This window comes from Macaca fascicularis, chromosome 3 (genome assembly GCF_037993035.2).
Source record: "Macaca fascicularis isolate 582-1 chromosome 3, T2T-MFA8v1.1".
NCBI classification, from domain to species: Eukaryota; Metazoa; Chordata; class Mammalia; order Primates; family Cercopithecidae; genus Macaca; species Macaca fascicularis.
This window is the reverse complement of record NC_088377.1, coordinates 34149434-34169283: the sequence shown is the minus strand read 5'-3', so window position 1 is coordinate 34169283 and position 19850 is coordinate 34149434. Positions and strand designations below refer to the sequence as shown.

Below are 19850 nucleotides of genomic sequence, written 5' to 3'. Positions count from 1 at the left end.
ACCTGGGCCTTTTTTGCTGTCCTTCTCACCAGTCCACCCTGGAGGAGCAGGAGTAATTGGAGGAGGAGGAGGAGGGAGCGGAGGGGCCGTGGGGAGCGCGTGATGGTACTGCTGGTAGCAGCAGCTCCAGGCAGGCCAGTGCTGGGAGAGCCAGAGGTCTGAGTGGGTTGTGGGATGGAGTTCAGATTCAGAGACCGGGCCTGGATCCCTGAGAAAGTCTCAGGACAAATGCAGGTCTGCCTGAGACGGGTCTGGGGCCAGCGGGCGCTGAGGGTGAGGGCTGAGGACCAAGGAGCTTTGTGTTTGACTCCCGAGGGTGGCCTGCTTGGTTTACGTTCACCCTGGCAAGAAGAGGCTGAGGCAATGTCAGCCCTGCTGGGGAGCGTGCTGGGCAGGGCTGGTGACCTGTGTAGCGCCTGTGCAGGCAGGTGAGTGGGGGAACAGGTGAGCATGGGACGGGTAAGTGTGAACTGGTGAGCATAGAACAGGGAGGCTGGTCAGGTGAGTGTGGACCAGGTGAGCATGGGAGGGCTAAGTGGAAACAGTGTGTGTCCAGGTGAGTGTGGAATAGGTGAGCGTGAGATGGGTGAGTGGGATACGTTGAGTGTGTACAGGTGAGTGGGAGATGGGTGAAGATGGGGCAGGAGAGTGGGAGACAGGTGAGCAGGCAACAGGGAAGTCGGCCAGGTGAGTGGAGGACGGGGTGGGGGTGGGGTTGGGGTGGACAGGTGACTGGAGGACCCAGGAGGCTGGACAGGTGGGTGCACAGGGAGGCAGGTGTCATCTTCACAGCCTGAACTGCCTGCTCATCTCCTGGCATTTGAAGCCTCTCGGGAGGGGAGATGGAGTTTCTGCCCCCACCCTGGCAGGATGGGGCAACGGTGTGCGGTAGCAGGATGAGGTTTCCCTTTCCTGCAGGGCTGGGCTTGTGGGTTAGGACGGTCACCAAGAGGCTCCTCCTAGGCCTCCATGACCTCTGGACCCCCAGGAAAGGTGGGAAAGAATTTAGGAAGGTCCCGATTTCCCACTGGGTGTCGGGGTGAAGCTGGTGCGCCTAACCGGTGGGAGTCACCTGGGGAAGCCGGGCTGGGCCCACCTGGCCACCCCCTTCTGGCCCCTAAGGCAGAGCGAGACCCCAGGGAACGGGCATGCTTGCTGGATGCAGGGATGTGACCCTGGTGTGAGCAGCTCAGGCTGCCTTGGTGGTTGTGAATGGGGGGGAGGGGGAGCCCGGGCCATCACAGGCGGCCTCACGGCCTGCATCAGCCAGGGTGGGAGACTCAGGGTCTGAGTGTGGGGGGCAGGGGGCGGCGAGAGCGGGGGTCCTGGCCGCGCTGCGCCTGAACCTGCGCCGGTGGGGGATGGGGCGGGGACGGGGAGGGCCTGGGTGGGCCGGGGTTGGGGGGCCCGCGGGGAGGAATGAATAGGGGGGAGACTGGCTGCAGGCCCGCGCGGGCGGCGTTGGGGGTGCAGCAGCTGCGCGCGGCGCGGGGGCGGGCGTGGAGGGCGGCGCCGCTGCAGTGCGGGGACCCGCTCGCTCGCTCGCTCGCCCGCCGTCCCCGCGCCCCGCGTCCCCGCGCAGCCGCCTCCTGGCCTCGGGCACCGCGCATCCAGGTACGCGGGGCTGGGCCGGGGTCTGCGCTGGGACCCCCGGGCCTGGGAGGCCCCCGGGAATGGGGACATTTGGGAGGGTTTGGCCCCCAACCGGGAGTGGGTCACGCGGGGCGGGGCCGGGCCTGGGGCGCCGGGTCGGGGGTCCCGGGAGGGTCCTCGCCGGCGCAGAGGCCGGGGCTGGGGCGGGGGACGCGGGGTCTCTGGGTGAGCGCCTTCCCGGTGGTCTGGGCACTCTGGGAGCGGCTTGGCAGGGGGCTGGGGTCCTGCGCTCCGCGGTGCGGTGCGGGCCTGGCCTGGCCATGGTGACTTTGCTGCGTGGCCGCCGCATTTGTTCTCCTGCACCCCACCCCCCCACCACCGCCGGCTTCCCTTGTTTACCTGCGTTTCTGTCTTTTCCTGTGCAGAGGCCGGCCCAGCCCATCCACAGCCTCACCCTCATCTCTCCCTCCCCTGAGGCCGCACGCAGGGGCCCCCCAGCATTCACATTTCACACGAGTGCCCCCCCAAAAAGGGGGGATGGAGGAGGGCGAGGCCCAGGAACCCCCGGGCTGGACCCTCAGGGTGCCGGGCCCCCCACTCCTCCCACCCCGGAATCCTCATAACTGCAGAAGGGGCTTCTCAGCCGCGCACCCCTGTCTGAGCCCCCTCCGCCCCTGCCGGGGTCTGTTGGGAGGGAAGGCTCTGGGGGTCGTCACATTTAACACCTCACCTGGCCCCACAGAATAAAGGATCTTTGACAAATGCAGAATCAGTGACTTTCTTCCACGCTCCTGGGAGAAGCCTGCTTCATGCCGCCTGCGTTTATCCGGCGTGCAGCCCTGGGCAGCTCTCAGGCCTGGGGATCTGTGTTTTCTGAACAGGAAGGAAGCAGCCGCCCTCGCCATGGCCTCCCCGCCCGTCTGCCCCTCGGAGGAGGATGAGAGCCTGAAGGGCTGTGAGCTGTACGTGCAACTGCACGGGATCCAGCAGGTCCTCAAAGACTGCATCGTGCACCTCTGCATCTCCAAGCCCGAGCGCCCCATGAAGTTCCTCCGGGAGCACTTCGAGAAGCTGGAGAAGGTGAGTGGCCCCCACTGCCCGCTGCTTCCCCTCGCAGGTGTCCTAGGGCAGAGGCGGTAGCCGGGAAAACCTTCCCTCCATCCTGTGGTCCTCGAAGGTTGGGTGCCCCAGAGACTGTCCGCCATCCTGCAGGTCCTTCCAGAGAAGCGCGGGGAGAGGCCGACCTGGGGCCCACCTTCCCTTGTTTGGTCTCCTGAGATTCATGCCCCGAGCTGGAGTCCTCGGAGCCACAGAATTCGCCCTTCTGCTTCCAGGGGGTTCCAGGTCTTCAGAGCTCTCGTGGAAGGAGGTTCAGGGTTTTAGGTCCAGGTATTTCTGTAGCTTGTGAGGCTCATCGACAGTTTTCAGCTTGAGGAACCGAGATGAGGGCCAGGCCTAGTTAAAGATGCTGTCAGCACTTGGGATAAAAGAAAATAGCTCCCACAGGGTGGCTCACGCCTGTCATCCCAGCACTTTGGGAGGCCAAGACAGGCAGATCACTTGTGGCCAGTAGTTCAGACCAGGTCAGCCAGGCCGATATGAGGAAGCCCCGTCTCTACTTAAAACAATACAAAAATTAGCCGGGTGTGGTGGCGCACGCCTGTAATCCCAGCTACTGGGGTGGTTCAGGCAGGAGAATCACTTGAACCGGGAGGTGGAGGCTGCAGTGAGCCGAGATTGCACCACTGCACTCCACCCTGGGCGACAGAGCAAGACTCTCTCAAAAAAAAGAAAGAGAAAATAGCTGCCATGGCTAAGAGGTCAGATTCCACGTTAATCTTGCAGCCCTGGGAGAGGAAAGTGCCCTTCTGCCCGTGTGGTCGGGGAGAAGCCCAGGCCTGCTCTTCTCTCCAGGAATGATGCCTCTCATCCCCTTCCTGGCCTCCTGCATCTGGGTTCTTTTCCTGGAAGTATGTGGCTGGGAAGTGGCGGCTGGGACAGGAGTCCCTGTGACACCTCCCGCTGCATTCGCTCCCCTCTCCGTGGGCTCCTCCCACCCTTGTTCTGGGCCCCACCCCAGGCTCTCTGTGTATCACCTAAGGTTTCTTTTCTTGGTCCTTTTATCACAACTTAACTGTCCCCTGTGCCCATCTCTCCTGGGGACGATTTGGGAACTTGGGAAGCCCAGTTCAGGCCAAGGTCTGCCTTTGAGCGCCTGTGAACCACCACGTCCCCATCCAGCGGTGTTTATGCTTTTGACAGGGGCCTCCTGTGATCACATAGTCCTAACGCAAAGGAGTGAATGTAGCTCTTACCCTGGAAGCAATCCGTGAAAAAACATTTTAAAGTAATGCATGCCTATTTAGGAAAATTTGAAAAGGTTGGAAGTGGAAAGAAGAAATAAAAATGCTCCGTAGTCCTCTCTACCGAATTCCCCCTCAAATGTTGTTTTTATAAAAATGTAGTTGTAGGCCAGATATGGTGGCTTATACCTGTAATCCCAACATTTGGGAGGTTGAGGTGGTAAATAATATCCCTTGTGGTCAGGAATTCGACCTTGTCTCTCAAAAATATTTAAAAAGTTTGCTGGGTGTGGTGGCGTCTGCCTGTGGTCCCAGCTACCCAGAGGCTGAGGTGGGAGGATCACTTGAGCCCAGGAGTTTGAGGCTGTGGTGAACCATGATCATATCACCGCACTCCAGCCTGGGCAACAGAGTGAAACCCTGTCTCAGAAATACATACACACACACATGCATATGCACACATGCATACATACATACGTGGATACATACGTACATAAGTCTTAGTTGCAGTCACATTATAGATGCAATTTATATTTCATCTTTTTCATTTTTTATATTTTGTTTAAAGACTTCACTTTAAGTGACTGCACAATGTTCTGTGGAAAAGATATACTAAGATTTTTCAACCTTTCCCCCATGAGTGAATGGACAATTTAGTTCTTTCCTTTTTTTTTTTAGTATTAAATATTGGGGCCGGCTGGTGCGGTGGCTCATGCCTGTAATCCCAGCACTTTGGGAGGCTGAGGCAGGTGGATCACTTGAGGTCAGGAGTTTGAGACCAGTCTGACCAACGTGGTGAAACCCTGTCTCTACTAAAAATACAAAAATTAGCTGGGCGTGGTGGCGCAGGCCTGTAACCCCAGCTACTCAGGAGGCTGAGGCAGGACGATTGCTTGAACCTGGGAGGTGGAGGTTGCAGTGAGCTGAGATCATGCCACTGCACTCCAGCCTGGGTGACAGAGAGAGACTGTCTCAAAAAAAAAAAAAAGAAAGAAAGAAAGAAAAAATTGGGGCCGGCGGGCGCAGTGGCTCATGCCTATAATTCCCGCACTTTGGGAGGCCCAGGAGGGCGGATCACTTGAGCCCAGGAGTTGGAGACCAGCCTGGCCAACATGGTGAAACCCCATCTCTACTAAAAATACAAACATTAGCCGGGTGTGGTGGTGCATGCCTGTAATCCCAGCTACTTGGGAGGCTGAGGCAGAAGAATCATTTGACCGGGGAGGCAGAGGATGCAGTGAGCTGACTGGGACACTGCACTGCAGTCTGGGCGACAGAGCGAGACTCTGTCTCAGAAATAAATAAATTTTTAAAAAAGTATATGGGAGGATGTGTGTAGGTTACATGCAAATACAACACCATTTTATATCAGGGACTTCAGCATCCATGGGTTCTAGTATCCTTAGAGATTCTAGAACCATCTCCCATGGATACCAGGGGATGACTGTACCACACACCAGGCATCTTAAACAACAGAAACATCTCCTCCCACAGTTCTGGAGGCTGAAGTCTGAGATCAAGGTGTGGTGGGATGGCTCCTTCTGGGTCCGTGCGGGAGAAGGTTCTGTGTCTCCCCCACTCTGGGTGGTGCTGGTGATCTTGGGTGGTCCAGGCTGGAAGTCTGAGATCAAGGTGTGGCGGGATGGCTCCTTCGGGGTCTGTGTGGGAGAAGGTTCTGGGTCTCCCCAGCTCTGGGTGGTGCTGGCGATCTTGGGTGGTCCAGGCTGGAAGTCTGAAATGAAGGTGTGGCGGGATGGCTCCTTCGGGGTCCGTGCTGGAGAAGGTTCTGGGTCTCCCCCGCTCCGGGTGGTGCTGGCGATCTTGAGTGGTCCAGGCTGGCAGACGCATCACGGGTCCCTGCCTTTATCTTCACGTGGCGTTCTGCCCCCGTCAGTGTCTGTGTCCAGATCTCCCCTTTTCACAGGGACACCAGTCATCCTGGACCAAGGCCACCCCAATGACCTCTTGTAACTTCATCACCTCCGTCAAGACCCAGCCTCCAAATAAAGTCAACTTCTGAGGTCCTGAGGTTAGGACTCCAGAGCGTCTATTTTTGGGGACACGATTCACTGATCCCAGCGGCCTTATTGGGCGTGGGCAGGGCAGTTTTTCTCAGGCCTTCCTCCAACAACAAGCCATTGCTGAGTGAAAATAGCAGGTTGCAAGATAGGATCTGTGGTACAGTTCCATTTTTGTCGAAAGTGATGCCAACGATAATGTGTTATATGCAAAGAAAAAAGTCTGAGGGGCGTCCACCAAAATGTTGATAAGAGTGGCGTCTCAGGGCACGATTACGGGTGATTTTTGTTTCTGTGTTCTGCAGTAGCCGATAGGACCTTTGGGGCACTTTCGTGAAGTCTTTGAAGTCGCGTGCATGTTCTACGTGTGGGTGTGTTTAACTGGGAAGAATGCCCCTCAGCTTGCGATGGGAGCTGAGATCCCCAAATATAAACCACCCAACAGGGCCCTAAAATTCCGTGGAGACTCATTTTCTGCTGTGTTTTCTGGACCAGTGAGGTGCTGTGGAATGTTTGCAATAGAACCAGGAAGTGTGCCTCTGGGTAGGGCAGCAGCCCTGGTGGAGAGGGGGCAAGGTCTGGGCCACTCCCTCAAGGCCAGCCAGGGCTGAGTGGTGGGCAGAAGCCTCTGATGGAGGGTTTTTCTCCACTTGTATCCCAAGCAGGGTGCATGTTCGTGAGGCTTTCATAAAGCACCTGGGATAAAGTCACACAGGCCGGCAGGGGTGACCCAGCTCTCGGAGTGCCATCCAGGCTGGGCCTCTGTTGCTCTGGCCTTCATGAGTGAGTTTTTCTGTGGTGGAGACTTAAGCAGACAAAATACTCCTTATTTGGGCCAGGTGCGATGGCTCATGCCTGTAATCCCAGCACTTTGGGAGGCTGAGGCAGACAGATCACGAGGTCAGGAGATCGAGGCCATTCTGGTTAACACAGTGAAACCCCGTCTCTACTTAAAAAAAAAAAGAAACTATTGCCGGGTGTGGCGGCGTGCGCCTGTAGTCCCAGCTACTTGGGAGGCTGAGGCAGGAGAATCACTTGAACCCAGGAGGTGGAAGTTTCAGTGAGCCCAGATTGTGCCACTGCACTCTAGCATGGGTGACAGAGCGAGACCCCATCTCAAAAACAAACAAACAAAAAATTCTTATTTGATGGCAAAACACAGTGTGGGAGTTTCCTGAGCAAGATGTGATCTTTCCGAAGATTATCTAAAATAACGCCGTCAATCTTCTTTTTTGAGACAGGGTCTGGCTCTGTTGTCCAGGCTGGAGTACAGTGGCATGATTTCAGCTCACTGCAACCTCCACCTCTCAGGCTCAAGCCATCCTCCCACCTCAGCCTCCCGAGTAGCTGGGACTACAGGTGCCCGCCACCATGCCTGGCTAATTTTTGTGTTTTTTGTAGAGAGAGAGTTTCTCCATGTTGCCCAGGCTGGTCTTGAACTCCTGAGCTCAAGCGATCCTCCCTGCTCAGCTTCCCGAAGTGCTGGGGTTATAGATGTGAGCCACCGTGCCTGGCTCATCTGTTTTTCTTTCTCTTTCTTTCTTTTTGCCTTTCCTTCCTTCCTTCCTTCTTTCCTTCCTTCCTTCCTTCCTTTTCCTTCCTTCCTTCCTTCCTTTTCCTTCCTTCCTTCCTTCCTTTCTTTCCTTTCCTTCCTTTCCTTCCCTTCCTTCCCTTCCTTCCCTTCCTTCCCTTCCTTCCCTTCCTTTTCTTCCTTTCCTTTCTTTCTTTTTTGTTTTTGACGGAGTTTTACTCTTATTGCCCAGGCTGGAGAGCAGTGGCACGATCTCAGCTTAGTGCAACCTCCGCCTCCTGGGTTCAAGCAATTCTCCTGCCTCAGCCTCCTGAGTAGCTGGGATTACAGGCATGTGCCACCACGCCTGGCTAATTTTGTATTTTCAGTAGAGACGGGGTTTCACCATGTTGGTCAGGCTGGTCTCGAACTCCTGACCTCAGGTGATCCACCTGCCTCGGCCTCCCAATGTGTTGGGATTAGAGACGCGAGCCACAGCGCCCGCCTCATCTGTGTTTTTCTGCATGAGCAGGTCCTGCATTTTTATTGCTGGCAGTGTCCTGTTGCATAGATGGATTGCAGCTTGTCTGTCCTGTGCCCTGTCTAGGAACACTTGGATTCTTTCCAGTTTTTGCCGACTACAAATAAAGCTGCTATAAATATTCGTCTTACAGGTTTTTAATGTGGAAGAAGGTTTTTATTTCCCTTGAGTAAATATTTAGTAGTGAGATTCCTGGGTCATAGGGTAAGTGTATGTTTATAAGAAACTGCCAAACTGTTTTCCAGGATGTCTGTCCTATCTTGTGTTCCAAGCAGCCATGATTCTTGTTCCTCAGTATCGGCAGCCTTTGATACTGTCAGTTTTAGAAAACGTTTAGCCATTCTAATAGGTATATGGTGGCACCTAAAGTGGATTTTTTTTTTTTTTTTTTGATGGAGTCTTGCTCTGTCACCCAGGCTGGAGGGCAAGGGCATGATCTCGGTTTACTGCAGCCTCTGCCTCCTGGGTTCAGGTGATTTTCAAGTGATTTTCCTGCCTCAGGCTCCCGAGTAGCTGCGTTTATAGGCATGTGCCACCACGCTCGGCTAATTTTTGTATTTTTAGTAGAGATGGGGTTTCACCATGTTGGCCAGGTTGGTCTTGAACTCCTGACCTCAGCTGCTCCACCCGCCTGGGCCTCCCAAAGTGCTGGGATTACAGGCATGAGCCACCGCGCCTGGCCCTAAAGTGGTTTTATTTTACATTTCCTGATGACTAGAGTTCTTGAGGATGTTTTCATACGCTTATTTTCCACTCAAATATCTTCTTTGGTGAAGTGTCTGTTCATGTATTTTGTCCATGTTTCTTATTAGGTTGTCTGTTTTCTTACTACTGAGTTTCAAAATTTTGTATAAACTGTCAGATATTTAATTTACAAAATATTTTCTTCTAGTGTGAGGCTTGTTTATTTTTTAATTTATTCTGAGGCAGAGTCTTGCTTTGTTAACCAGGCTGGAATGCGGTGGCGCGATCTTAGCTCACTGCAACCTGCGCCTCCTGGGTTCAAGTGATTCTCCTGCCTCAGCCTCCTGAGTAGCTGGGATTGCAGGCATCATGCCTGGCTAATTTTTGTATTTTTGGTAGGGACGGGATTTCCCCATGTTGCCCAGGCTGGTTTCGAACTCTTGACCTCAAGTGATCCACCCACCTCGGCCTCCCAAAGTGCTGGGATTACAGGTGTGAGCCACCGCACCCGAGCACAGTTTGCATATTTCAAGGAATTATTCCATTTCACTTAAGTTGTTAAATTTATGAATGTAGAGTAATATTACCTCATCCTTTTAATGTCTGTACTGTTTGTATTATTTCATTCCTGAGATGGTAATTTCTGGCTTTTCTTTTTTGCTTGATCAGTCTGACTAAAAGTTTATCAATTTTACTGATCTTTTCAAAGAGTTAGATTTTAATTTCATCGATTTTCTCTATTTTTGTTTAGATTTTGTTGGTTTCTCTTATTTTTATTATTTCATTTCTTCTGCAGTCTTTGGGTTTTATCTATTCTTAAAATTTCTTAAGGTGAAATTTTAGATGATTAAGCCTTTTGTCTGATAGAAATATATAATGCTACAGATTTTTCTCTAAAGCACTGTTCTAGCTATATTTCACAGATCTTGATATGCTGTATTTTCTATTTAGCCCAAAATACTTTCTGTTTTCCCTTGAGATTTCCTCTTTGGTTCCTCTTATTTAGAAATTTGTTGTCTAATTTCCAAATATTTGGGGATTTTTTTTTTGATATCTCTCTTTTGTTTATTTCTGGTTTAATTTCATTGTGGTCAGGGAACATACCTTGTGTGATTTTGAATCTTTATTTGGTTAGGGTGTGGTTTATGGTTGATCATATGCTTTATCTTGGTGAATGTCACATGTGCCCTTGGAAACAATGTGTGCTGCTGTTGGGTGGTGTGTTCTGGAAATGTCGGGTGGTGTGTTCTGGAACTGTTGGGTGGTGTGTTCTGGAAATGCTGGGTGGTGTGTTCTGGAAATGTTGGGTGGTGTGTTCTGGAAATATTGGGTGATGTGTTCTGTGAATGTTGGGTGGTGTGTTCTGTAAATGTTGGGTGGTGTGTTCTGGAAATGGTGGTGGTGTGTTCTGGAATTGTTGGGTGGTGTGTTCTGGAACTGTTGGGTGGTGTGTTCTGTAAATGTTGGGTGGTGTGTTCTGGAAATGTTGGTGGTGTGTTCTGTAAATGTTGGGTGGTGTGTTCTGGAAATGTTGGTGGTGTGTTCTGGAGATGTTGGGTGGTGTGTTCTGGAAATGTTGGGTGGTGTGTTCTGGAAATGTTGGTGGTGTGTTCTGGAGATGTTGGGTGGTGTGTTCTGGAAATGTTGGTGGTGTGTTCTGGAGATGTTGGGTGGTGTGTTCTGGAATTGTTGGGTGTTGTGTTCTGGAAATATTGGGTGATGTGTTCTGGAACTGTTGGGCGGTGTGTTCTGGAAATGTTGGGCGGTGTATTCTGGAAATGTTGGGTGGTGTGTTCTGGAAATATTGGGTGGTGTGTTCTGGAACTGTTGGGTGATGTGTTCTCGAAATGTTGGGTGGTGTGTTCTGGAAATGGTGTGTTCTGGAAATGTTGGGTGGTGTGTTCTGTAAATGTTGGTGAAGTCTAGTTGTTTGAGGTGTTGTTCAGGTTAGAGTCTTTTGCATTCTTGCTGATTTTTTTGTTTTTTGAGGCAGAGTCTCGCTCTGTCGCCCAGGCTGGAGTGCAGTGGCGCAATCTCAGCTCACTCCCAAGCTCTGCCTCCTGGGTTCATGCCATTCTTCTGCCTCAGCCTCCCGAGTAGCTGGGACTACAGGCGACCGCCACCACGCCTTGCTAATTTTTTTGGTATTTTTAGTAGAGACGGGGTTTCACTGTGTTAGCTAGGATGGTCTTGATCTCCTGACCTTGTGGTCTGCCTGCTGTGGCCTCCCAAAGTGCTGGGATTACAGGCATGAGCCACCGCGCCTGGCCCATTCTTGCTGATTTTTTTTGGCCCCTTGTTATACCTACTACCAAAGAACACCATTGAAACTTCCAAATATAATTTGTCTGTTTCTTCTTTAATTCTGTCAGTTTTTGCTTTATGTGTTTTGGAGCTCTGTTATTAGTTGCATATACATTTGGGGTTGCTATGTTTTCATGGTGAATAAACCCTCTTATCATTATTCAATGTTTCTCTTTGTTCCTGGTAATTTTCATTGTTCTGAAGTCTGCTTTATCTGATATTAATACAGCCACATTATTAGGATTTGTGTGATTACTTTTCTATCCTCTTATTTTAAAAGCTATATCAGTGAAGTGTGTCTTATAGATAGCATATACTTGGTTTTCATTTTTTATGTGATTTGACAGTGTCTTTTAGTTGGTGTGTTTATTCACTTTAAAAAAGAAAATACTATTTGTTACTATATATGTAGTATATACAGTACATATAGCATAGTATATATTATGATGCATCTTTTTTTTTTTTTTTTTTGAGACAAAGTCTCGCTCTTGGCCGAGCGCGGTGGCTCAAGCCTGTAATCCCAGCACTTTGGGAGGCCGAGACGGGCGGATCACGAGGTCAGGAGATCGAGACCATCCTGGCTAACACGGTGAAACCCCGTCTCTACTAAAAATTACAAAAAACTAGCCGGGCGAGGTGGTGGGCACCTGTAGTCCCAGCTACTCGGGAGGCTGAGGCAGGAGAATGGCAGGAACCCGGGAGGCGGAGCTTGCAGTGAGCTGAGATCCGGCCGCTGCACTCCAGCCTGGGCGACAGAGCGAGACTCTGTCTCAAAAAATAAAAAAAATTAAAAAAGTCTTGCTCTGTCGCCCAGGCTGGAGTGCAGTGGCATGAGCTCCACTCTCTGCAGACTCCACCTCCCAGGTTCACGCCATCCTTCTGCCTCAGTCTACCAAGTAGCTGGGACTACAGGTGCCTGCCACCACGCCTGGCTAATTTTTTGTTTTTTAGTAGAGATGGGGTTTCACTGTGTTAGCCAGGATGGTCTCGATATCCTGACCTCAGGATCCGCCCACCTCAGCCTCCCAAAGTGCTGGGATTACAGATGTGAGCCACTGCGCCCTGCCAATTTTTACTTTTAACACTTTCACATACTTTAAGTAATTTAAGAGGGGCAAATAGTCTAGAAGATGTACCTGGGTATTTACCATTTCTATCGCCCCTCTGTGGTTCCTGAATTGTTTTTTTTCCCTCTGGGATCATTTCCCCCACCAGCCTGAAGAATTTGCTTTAGCATTCCTCTTAGAGCAGGATTGCTGGTGACGGATTCTTAGTTTCCTTCATCTGAGAATCTCTCTGGTTTGTCTTCATTCCTGAAGGACAAGGACATGTTTGCAGATACAGGATTCCGAGTAGAGAGTGATTTTATTTCAGCAGTTTAAAGATGTCTTCCCATTGTTCTTTATGGTTTCTGATGGCAAATCAGCCTTTTGAATCCTCATTTGCTTTATTTTATGTTTCTTTTCTCTGGCTTCTTTCATGATTTTTCCTGTGTATTTAGTTTCTCAGAGTTGAAGTACAATGTGTCTAAGTTTGATTTTCTTTGAGTTTCTCTTGTTTTCCTTTGATCTTGAATCTGAATATTTATACCTTTCAACATTTGAGAAGTTTTCTTTCTTTTTTTTTTTTTTTTGAGGCGGAGTCTTGCTCTGTCGCCCAGGCTGGAGTGCAGTGGCGCGATCTCGGCTCACTGCAAGCTCCGCCTCCCGGGTTCACGCCATTCTCCTGCCTCAGCCTCCCGAGTAGCTGGGACTACAGGCGCTGCCACCACGCCCGGCTAATTTTTTTGTATTTTTAGTGGAGACGGGGTTTCATTGTGTTAGCCAGGATGGTCTCGATCTCCTGACCTCGTGATCCGCCCGTCTCGGCCTCCCAAAGTTCTGGGATTACAGGCTTGAGCCACCGCGCCTGGCTGAGAAGTTTTCAACCATCATGTCTTCAAATATATTTTTCTGTACCAGTCTCTTTTTCCTCTCCTTCAGGGACTCCAGTGACATAAATGTTAGATTTTTAAATATTTTCCCACAAGTCCCTGAGGCTCTGTTAAATCAATCCCTTTCCTTCCCTCCCCTCCCTTCCCCTCCCCTCCCCTCCCCTCCCCTCCCCTCCCCTCCCCTCCCTTCCCTTCCCTTCCCTTCCCTTCCATTCCCTTTCCGATAGAGTCGCACTCTCTCACCCAGGCCAGAGTGCAGTGGCGCGATCTCGGCTTACTGCAACCTCTGCCTCCTGGGTTTAGGCAATTCTCCTGCCTCAGCCTCCAGAGTAGCTGGGATTGCAGATGTGCACCACCATGCCTGGCTAATTTTTGTATTTTGGTTAGAGATGGGGCTTAGCCATGTTGGCCAGGCTGGTCTCGAACTCCTGACCTGAGGTGATCCACCCGCCTCAGCCTCCCAAAGTGCTGGGATTACAGGCATGAGCCACGATGCCTGGCCGACCCATCCTTTTGGTGGGATGATTTCTGTTGGTCGCTCTTCAAACTAACCAACTCTATCCTCTGTCATATCCATTCTGCAAATGATCCCATCTAGTGAATTTTAAATTTTCTGTTACTTTATTTTTCAGTTCTAAAATTTGTATTTATTTTTCAGTTCTAAATTTTTTATTTGGTAGTTCCTCCTCTTCCTACTCCTCCTCTTGTTCTCCTTCTCCTCCTTTCTTCTTCCTTTTTTCTTTTTAAATAAATTTGATTTCTTTGCTGATAATTCCCCCACCAATTCCAAGAGTATTCACCTTCACTTCATGGAAAATAGTTAAAATTGCTGCTTTAGAGTGTTAACCTGATAATCCCATCATCTCTGGCATCTGGAGATTGTCAGCCATGGATTGTCTTTTCCTGTGAGAGCTGACCAGACTTTCCTAGTTCCTTTTTTTTTATTCTGTAATTTAAAACTTTTAATTAAAAAGTAAACTTTAATGTCAAAAATGCAAACTTGGGGAAGACAGAAAAGATCACACACAGGGCTGTCACTTCATACTTGGAAGGTTGCACAGCGGCCGGGCAGAGGCGCTCCTCACTTCCCAGATGGGGCGGCCGCGCAGAGGCGCTTCTCACTTTCCAGATGGGGTGGCAGCCAGGCAGAGGCGCTCTCCCCTAGTTCTTGATATATTGAATAATTTGTCAAGTAACTAGATTATATACTAGACATTTTCTATATTATGTTGTCAAACTTTGGGTCCTATTAAAATCTTATGGAGAATGTTGATATTTTTGTTTGTTTTAGCAGGAAATCAGTTGATGAGGTTCAGACTACAAGTTCTCTCTCACCCTTGGTGGGTGACGATGCCAATACGAGTTCCGTTTCCAAGCGTTTGTAGTGCTGCTTCGGCACACCCTTGTGTGGTTCGCTTGGGGGCTCGTCTGGGACTTGGACAATGTTTTGCTTGCAGCCCAGTCCTCAGCGCCTTTGTTATGGTTCTCTGTGTTCTGTGCATATGAAACTTGGGGGGTTGACCCTCACACTTGTATCAGTTCATGGAATTCCGGGACCCCCATTTTGTCCTTTCTCCTCTGTGGGGTTTCTCTCACATTCTCCATCCAAGAGAGATCCTACCTCTGGCACACAAATCAAATATGCCTGTTTCTCTCCCTGCCACCCCTTTCCTAGCCCAAGCTACTGTCCTCTTGACTGAATGACTGCAGAAGCCTCTCTGCTTCCCATCGGGCCTCGTGCTCCATTTTCCACATCAGTCACAGCTGGAGCCATCTTCCAGAAACACAAATGGAACTGCATCCCCTTCTTAAAACCTTCCCAAACCTTCCCAATGCTCTCCTAACAAATCTAAGCTCCTTCCTGCCTCACGGGGTCTGGCTCCTGCCTGCCTTTCCACTGCAGCCCGTGGCCGCCCAAGGGCTCTGGCCAGCACTGTCCTGTCACCTGGAGCGTCCTCCCCACCCCTCCTGCAGCTGGCCGCTCTTCAACACTTGCTTTAGGGCCACGGCTGCTTCCTCAGAGAGCCTCTCACCACAGTCCTGTCTTGGGTGAGCTCAGAGGAGGAGATCTAGGCTTGAGCTCCAACCCCAAGTCCCAGCTCTGCAGGGAGGGAGGATCTTTAGTGTCCTCTGGCCCTCCCAGCTCACTACTTGGTGACCATGACAGTGTGTGATGGACTGAGGTGGTATCTGCCCACTCCTTCCTCCAGCCGTGCCCTCTGCCCTTCCTACCCAGGGTGTTCCTGCGTTGGGAGGGGCCCCGACCATCAGCGCCTTCCTGCTTTGGGAGTCAGTGCCTCCCAACGCAGGAACACCCAGATACGGCACGTGGTGCTTTGCATACTTTATCTCATCAAATTCTCATGCAGGCCTGGTCAGATGAGATGTTGACACTCCCATCTTACAGATGAGAAAATGGGTGCTGGAGAGAGAACGCCGGTTCCCAGGGTCAGCCAGGGAGAGTCATGGAGCTGGACGCAAACCCAGGCATGCCTCTGAGGCCACACCCTTCCCACCTTGCCTGTGGGCCCTGGCCGCCAGCGCGTTGGGGCAGGGTGCCGGGTTCTCCCGGCGTTGGCTCTGATGGTGGATCCCCCGCCTTCTGCTTCTTTCTTGTCCTCCATCCTAGGAACTCAGGCTTCTCCGCCTTCGCACTACAAGGCTGGTGCCCCTGTGTGTGGCAGGCTGGAGCTGGGATGCTGCCCTCCAGGAGGGAGAGGCTGAATTCCCAGCTGCTGCTGCTGTGTGGGGAGAGGTGGGGTGGGGGGGACAGCTGCCATGGTGGGTGAGGGAGTGAGTGCGTGCGCATGTGTGCGTGAGTGACATGTACACACGCTCGCCCAGATGCAGACACAGGCACACACAGGCAAGGATGTACTGTTGCCACCGAGGGGGAGGGTACGTGGAGTCGTGTGTTCACATGCATTAAAACACATGCACTTACCCAGATGCATAGCTGTGCACACACCTGGACATACTCAGCTTACCCTGAGAGTGGTGGATGTAAGGGGTGTGTTTGCATGCACGTGTACACACTCACACACGTACTTAACTAGATGTGTACACGCTCACACATGTACTGATCTAGATATGTACATGTTCACACATATGTGCACACACTTACATGTACTTACCTAGATGTGCACACACTCACACACGTACCTATCTGGATGTGCACATGCTCACACATATGTACTTACCTGGATATGTACACACTCACACACGTACACACAAATACATAGATATGTACACATTCACACATGTGCGCACGCTCACACATGTACTTACCTAGATACACACACACTAACACATACTTAGATGTGCACACACCCACACACATACTTAGATGTGCACACACCCACACACACGTACTTACCTAGATACACGCACACTCACATGTACTTAGATACACACTCACACACACATAGTTACCTAGATACACACATGTACTTACCTAGATACACACACACGTAGTTACCTAGATACACACACACATATACTTACCTGGATACACACACGTACACGTACTGACCTCGATACACACACACACACACGTACTTACCTAGATGTGCACATGTGCACATGTACAGACGTGCCGTCTGCTTCTGAAGGTGAGCGGGGCCCTCGCCTGTGCTCACACCCTTCTGTGTACACTCTGCCTCACTGGGATTTGCATCTTCATCTTCTATTTTTATTTTATTTTATTAATTTTTAATTTTCTTAATTTTTTTTTTTTTTTGAGACGGAGTCTCGCTCTGTCACCCAGGCTGGAGTGCAGTGGCGCGATCTCGGCTCACCACAAGCTCTGCCTCCCAGGTTCACGCCATTCTCCTGCCTCAGCCTCCCTAGAAGCTGGGACTACAGGCGCCCACCACCACGCCCGGCTAATTTTTTTGTATTTTTAGTAGAGACGGGGTTTCACCGTGTTTGCCAGGATGGTCTCGATCTCCTGACCTCGTGATCCGCCCACCTTGGCCTCCCAAAGTGCTGGGATTACAGGCGTGAGCCACCGTGCCCGGCCTAATTTTCTTAATTTTTTATAGAGATGAAGTCTCCCTATGTGGCCCAGGCTGGTCTTGAACTCCTGACCTCAAGTGATCTGCCTGCCTTGGCCTCCCTAAGTGCTGGGGTTACAGACATGAGCCACTGTGCCAGGCCCAGCCTGTTAATTTCTAATTCGTTTCCTCTCTCCTCTCCTCCCCTCCCCTGCCCTCCTCTCCTCTCCTTTCCTCCTTTCCTTTCCTTTTTCTTTCCCTTTGTTTGCTGTACTCTCTGTGTGAGGCCTGGTACACAGTAGATGCTCAGTAAATGAAGACCTTGCGTTTCTCTTCCAACCTTGCCACTGAATGGTTGGGTTCCCCTGAAGAAATCCTTTACCCTCTCTGGGCCTCGGTTTCTCCACCTCATGGCTGGGGATGATTTGCCCCTGCTCGGTGGGCTTATGGGCCCTGGCCTGGGGTTAGTACCATCTGACCCCTCTCCTGGAGACCCCTGGTCCTCAAATACAACTGGCCCTTGAGACTTAGGGTTTCCCAGAGTGCAGAGGGGCTGTCTTTGTGCTGCTCATAGAACTGCTCGGGGGAGGTGGTCCAGAAACACCACTCATGCCTGCCCGGCACGCAGCGGACAGCCCCATGGAAGCCTAGACACCCTCCGTGGAAGGCATCAGACGGGGTGGACCAGCCGCCTCTCCGAAATGTTGAAGGCATCAGCCAGGGTGGACCAGCCGCCTCTCAGAAATGTCGAAGGCATCAGCCAGGGTGGACCAGCCACCTCTCAGAAATGTCGAAGGCATCAGCCAGGTGGATCAGCCGCCTCTCAGAAATCCCTTTCAGTGGGAGGGGCAGGCTGCGTCCCCGTGGGAGCGAGAACCGGGCCGCAGGCAGGAACGAGGAATTCCACTGCCGGTAAGCCCTGCGTGTAGGCTTCTCTCGGGAGGATAAACTTGGGTCCAAAAAAATCTCTTTAGATTCCATCTCCACCCCAGACTCCGCCCAAATATTTTCTTTTCCGGGCTGGATGTTTGTACTTCATCCCCCTGTGTGGGACGGGACAGGACCAGGACAATCCCCAGGGCCGGGCTACTCCATTCTGGGGCACATTCTGGCCACGGAGCTTTCTGGAAACCCTGTTCCCACAGTGTTGTTACAAAGATGTCTTTGGCCTGGAAAAGCCTGTCCCGGCCCCACGACCTCGATCGTCCTGCAGCTCAGACAACGCATCAGTGTGAAAACAGAAGACAGGAAGTGGGGGCTGCAAAATGAGAGGCCTTCCCGGAATCCCAAGAGGGGAAGGGGAAGGGGAAGAACGGCCTGCCATGTGCACAGGCAGAGCCCGTGAGAGGTCACCCCTGCGTGGTCCTGGGGAGGGTCTCTGCTCACCGCCCCCCTTTCTCCCAAGGCCTCCTGAAGCAGCCTGTGTGTTTGAAATTACATGTATCCTGCCTAGTCTGACTCCTCAGCTGCCAAGGATGGGAAGTCCCGTCGTGCCAGGACAGGTAGACAAGAGAATGGGACCCCAACCTCGTTCCTTGAAGTAAAGCAGCTTCTGGTTCCTGGGAAGGGAGAGCCCAGGGTCCTTGCCAGAGCCATGAGGCCCTGGGCCAGTCTCTCCTCTATGAAGTGAAGTACTTTCAGGCACAGATCTCAAAAGCTAAGTCCCACTGAGGCTGGGTGCGGCGGCTCACCCCTGTCATCCCAGCACGTTGGGAGGTGGAGGCAGGTGGGTCACCTGAGGTCAGGAGTTCGAAACCAGCCTTGCCAACATGGTGAAACCCCATCTCTACTAAAAATACAAAAATTAGCCAGGCGTGGTGGCCGGTGTCTGTAATCCTAGCTACTCAGGAGGCTGAGGCAGGAGAATTGCTTGAACCCAGGAGGCGGAGGTTGCAGTGTGCCAAGATCGTGCCATTGCACTCTAGCCTGGGCGACAAGAGTGAAACTCTGTCTTAAAAAAAAAAAAGTTCCATTGGGGCTGGGTGTGGTGGCTCACACCTGTCATCCCAGCACTTTGGGAGGTCGAGACAGGAGGATCGCTTGAGAGCAGCCTGGGCAACATAGCAATACAACCTTTCTACAAATAATAAAACAAAAAATGTAGCCAGGCGTGGTGGTGGTGTATCTGTGGTCCCAGACAGTCAGGAGGCTGAGCTGGGGGGATCGCTTGAGCCTGGGTGGTCAAGGCTGCAGTGAGCTATGATCACGCCACTATACTCCAGCCTGGGCAACAGAGGGAGACTCCGCCTCAAAAACAAAAACAAACAAAAAGTCCTATTGACACCACCAGTGACTGGCTAAGGTGCTTCATCTGGTCACAATTTCTGTAGCCTGCTGACTGCGATGGGCTCTGTCTTGTGACCTCGACCATCTTACTTGAAACTGTTTCTGCCTCCACTCTGGTCTCCGTCATGGAACACAAGGTCATCGTAATTCAGATGGTGCTTCCCACGTGTAGGCTTGGGAAGGCGGCATCACTGACCCCTTCCTCACTGGCACAGGGCTCTCTCTTAGATTCCACGCCCACCGCAGGCCCCACCCACATATTTTCTTTTCTGGACGTCTGCACTTCATCCCCCTGTGTGGGACGGGACAGGACCAGGACAATCCCCAGGGCTGGGTTACTCGATTCTGGGACACATTCTGGGCTGAGCTTGGCAGAGATCATCCTTCCTTTCTTGCTGGCCACCTCTGACCCTATGTCTTCAGCCCCAAGACCGTCCCTGTACCTGCCAATCACCGAGCGACTGAGTAGCTGAGTCTGTGGTCATGACAGTTTATATGGCATGAGGGCGTGGGGCTCTGACTTTGGTCCCGCCTACGTTTTTGTTCATTCGCTCATTCATTTCTCATTTTTTTGCCTGTTTTTTTTGTTTGTTTGTTTGAGACGGAGTCTCGCTCAGTCCTGCAGGCTGGAGTGCAGTGGTGCGATCTCGGCTCACCACAACTTCCACCTCCTGGGTTTAAGT

The 19850-nt window shown here is 51.6% G+C and overlaps 1 protein-coding gene across 6 annotated transcripts in view; it reads left to right on the top strand.

The window, feature by feature from the left end:
* PRKAR1B (protein kinase cAMP-dependent type I regulatory subunit beta) overlaps positions 1–19850 on the top strand; it is a 184964-nt gene that overhangs the window by 13569 nt on the left and 151545 nt on the right. For 3 of the 6 annotated variants that reach the window (XM_045389832.3, XM_045389833.3, XM_045389831.2), the window contains exon 2: positions 2475–2673. In XM_045389832.3, the coding sequence (XP_045245767.2) occupies positions 2497–2673 (177 nt within the window). In that variant the 5' untranslated portion in view covers positions 2475–2496. Of the gene's footprint in view, positions 1–859; positions 994–1158; positions 1272–1552; positions 1615–2474; positions 2674–19850 lie in introns of those variants that run through there. The other 3 variants (XM_065541506.1, XM_065541505.1, XM_045389830.2) reach the window with 3 other exon arrangements.